Source organism: Macaca nemestrina, chromosome 4 (assembly GCF_043159975.1).
Source record: "Macaca nemestrina isolate mMacNem1 chromosome 4, mMacNem.hap1, whole genome shotgun sequence".
In the NCBI taxonomy this organism is placed as follows: domain Eukaryota; kingdom Metazoa; phylum Chordata; class Mammalia; order Primates; family Cercopithecidae; genus Macaca; species Macaca nemestrina.
Window position 1 is genome coordinate 17,136,044 of NC_092128.1, and position 3,241 is coordinate 17,139,284.

General features: G+C 43.7%; 1 protein-coding gene across 1 annotated transcript; it reads right to left on the reverse strand.

Annotated features, from left to right (window-relative positions):
- On the reverse strand, window positions 1–1,198 carry LOC105471259 (olfactory receptor 9A1). The gene has a single exon (XM_011723619.3). It carries the CDS (start codon window positions 1,006–1,008, stop codon window positions 64–66), a length of 945 nt encoding a protein of 314 aa, XP_011721921.2. The 5' UTR covers window positions 1,009–1,198; the 3' UTR covers window positions 1–63.
- Between the last annotated feature and the right edge of the window lie 2,043 nt (window positions 1,199–3,241).

Consider the following 3,241-nt stretch of genomic DNA (forward strand, 5'->3'; position numbering starts at 1 on the left):
TCAATTAGTACTATCAGATTACTCAAATCCATGATGAGGATTTGAACTGTACTCAGGACAGACTTAATTTTTAAGGAGTTGATAGCAGCGTTTCATGCCATCTCCAAAGGCCTGTATGAATTTGTCATTCCTCAGGGTGAAGATGAAAGGGTACAGAAAAGGGGTCACCACTAAAACCAGCAGTGACGCTACCCTGTTATACTCGGCTGCCTGCGTTTGTTTGGGTTTCACGTAGAGAAACAAGCAGCTGCCGTAGCCGATCACAACATAGGTGAAGTGGGAGGCACAAGTGGAAAAGGATTTCCTCCGGCCAGAGGCTGACGGGATCTTGAGGATGGTGGAGATGATGTAGGTGTAGGAGACAATTGTAGGGATCAAAGAACCAATGATAATGAAAACAGCCATTAGAAAAAGAATAACCTCTGTGAAAAGAGTGTTCTCACAGGATACTTTGAGCAATTGTCCCCAGTCACAGTAAAAATGGTCTAACACATTTGATTTGCAGAAAGTAAGCTGAAAAGTGGCATAAACTGGCCAGATTTCAGAAAGAAACCCAAAAACCCATGACACAATTACCACCCAACTGCAGGTGCTGCTGTTCATAATGATGTTGTACCTCAAAGGGTTACACACAGCCACATAACGGTCCACAGCCATCACTCCCATTAATGCCAACTCCGAGGTACCCAAAGAAAGGTATAAATATAGCTGTGCAGCACAGGCTGTCAAAGATATGATCTGAGTGCCTGGAAGCAGCAACCCCCCGAGCATAAAAGGGACAGCGGTGGATGTGATCAGGATCTCCAGGACAGAGAGGTGACCCAGGAAAAAATACATGGGGGACTGCAGACGTTTATCAACACAGACAGTGACGATGATGACCGTGTTTCCCATCACTGTCACTGCGTACAAGAAGAAGAAGGTTGCAAAAAAGATACAGCGTACTTCTTGGGAGCCAGGGAAGCCTAAGAGAAAAAATTCAGTGGTGCTAGAGCAATTCCCCAACATTTACTTCTGAGTGTTTTTTCCTTCTGAAATCTAGAGAAAAAAAAAAGAGTTAATATGGTTTCCCATCTCAACAGAAGTAGAAACTGTTCTGAAATCCCCCTTCTGCTCACAGGCTGCACACCATGACTAGAATGGTAGGCGTTCATCTTCTATTATTCCCTGTATATGGTCAGGGGCAATTTTTCTTTTCTTTTCTTTTTTTTTTTTTTTTTTTTTGAGATGGAGTTTCACTCTTGTCACCCAGGCTGGAGTGCAATAGCACGATCTTGACTCACTGTAACCTCCACCTCCCAGGTTCAAGAGATATTCCTGCCTCAGCCTCCTGGGTAGCTGAGATTACAGGCATGTGCCACCACATCCAGCGAATTTTTTTGTATTATTAGTAGAGATGGGGTTTCACCATGTTGGCCAGGCTAGTCTCAAACTCCTGACCTCAGGTGATCCACCCTCCTTAGTCTCCCAAAGTACTGGGATTGTAGGTATGAGCCACCGTGCCCAGTTTAGGGGCAATTTTTCTAACTATGCACAATATGCCAAGAAAATTGCGTTGATGATCCCAGTCCCCAGTGCCATACTGTAGACATGAGAACCTGTACCCTGCCCAGCATGCACCATTGCACCCTCAATGCTCAGTTCACCTGCCTCCCACTCTGCTCTGAACAGCCAGCAGTCAGCCTCCAGGACCACAGTGTGTTCCCTTCTACCACTAACTCCCTTCCACCTGGAAGCTCCTAAACTACTCTGTCTGCCAGGTATTTTCTGTCTTGTAAATTCCTGCTCCAGTATCATGTTCTATACAAAAGTTTTCCTGGCCAACGCCCCTGAGCTGGTTACTTGATTTCTTTGTTTCATCAGAATGTAGGTTCCATTTATAGGATGTTTATTTTAAAGCTTCTGCTTTACTTTCATCATCATTGCTATGTGCTGATGTGCCGGTGAGAGTGAGGATAGGGAAGTCTCCTGAGGAATTTCTGTAAATTCTCGAGGGCAAGGACTGAGGAGCTCTCAATCTACTGGTCAGCTGGTTCCCTGCATGGATTACTCCTTTCTTCCTCCCTATCTTGGGAAGAAAGGCTCCCTTGCTCCTGTCCTCAGTAAATGTGTCTTCTCACAGAAGGCTGGCAGCCAGCACCTGGGTTGAGTTGAGCCTGACCATCTCTCTCCAAGACTCTGACAACTCTTTTCACTGTTCTTAGAGAAAGAAAATTCAGACGAAATACAGAGGAAGAAATTTACCTCTGTACCTCAGCCTCTACCTGTCCCACACTGAACTTGTACTGGGTCTGACAAATAGGAGACTTTAGTCCAATTTCAACATCCTCTGCCTTCAGGATAATCCAAAGCCCTGGATCCATCAGGAGCCCAAAGCCACCAAGTGTGACATCTGGGTTCAGGCCGCGTCCTAAATACAGATGACTCTGGTCTCAGTCTAACAGTAAATTTAGGAAGTCACCTCAGAGCCTATATTTCTTCTATGAACACATTTTTCTCCCAAAATCATATTAAAGATTCTGCTGTCACATATATGAAACAGAACCTGCATCCTGAGTAACTTAGAATTCCTGGGCTTTATTTTTCACTTCTTTCAGGTTTTTGGTCAAGTATCTGAGTTCAAGTTTTCTCTTCATGCTGTCTAAAAGAACACACACAACCCTTCACTCTCTGTCACCTCATTAGAATATATTTATCTTTTTAGTGCTCATCAAGAGAAATTATATGTTTACTTTTTATTTTCTGACTCACTTTACAATGTAAGCACCATGAAAGCAAAAAGATTGTCTTTTTTGTTCACTATATCTCATATAGAATGAAGTGGTACTGCTTTTGAGTGAATCAATGAATTGATCAGTTAAAGAACGAATCTATGAACGAAGCCCCTCCAAATCTGGCTATGGCCAACATTGAAAGAAACTGCTTTCTTTCCCTTCTGTCTTCACTGAGACATTGCTCACTCATAACTCAGTCCTCTCTCTGAGACTCCTTATAAAATGGCAGTTGGGTAACAAGGACAGACTTGATGGAAGAGCTCAGTAGAGTGATTTCCACAATCTCTCTTTGCCCAGGACCAGATGAAAAGAAAGTAGAGATGATGTCAAGGATGGTTTTGACAATAGCAAGGAGTTGTACTGCATCCAGCAGTGAATCAGAGAAGAGCTGAAAGTGCTCTCTGCTGTACAGGAGGAATTTGGAGATGAGCCAATCTCCTTTGCCTCTCTCATAGCTTACCCAGTAG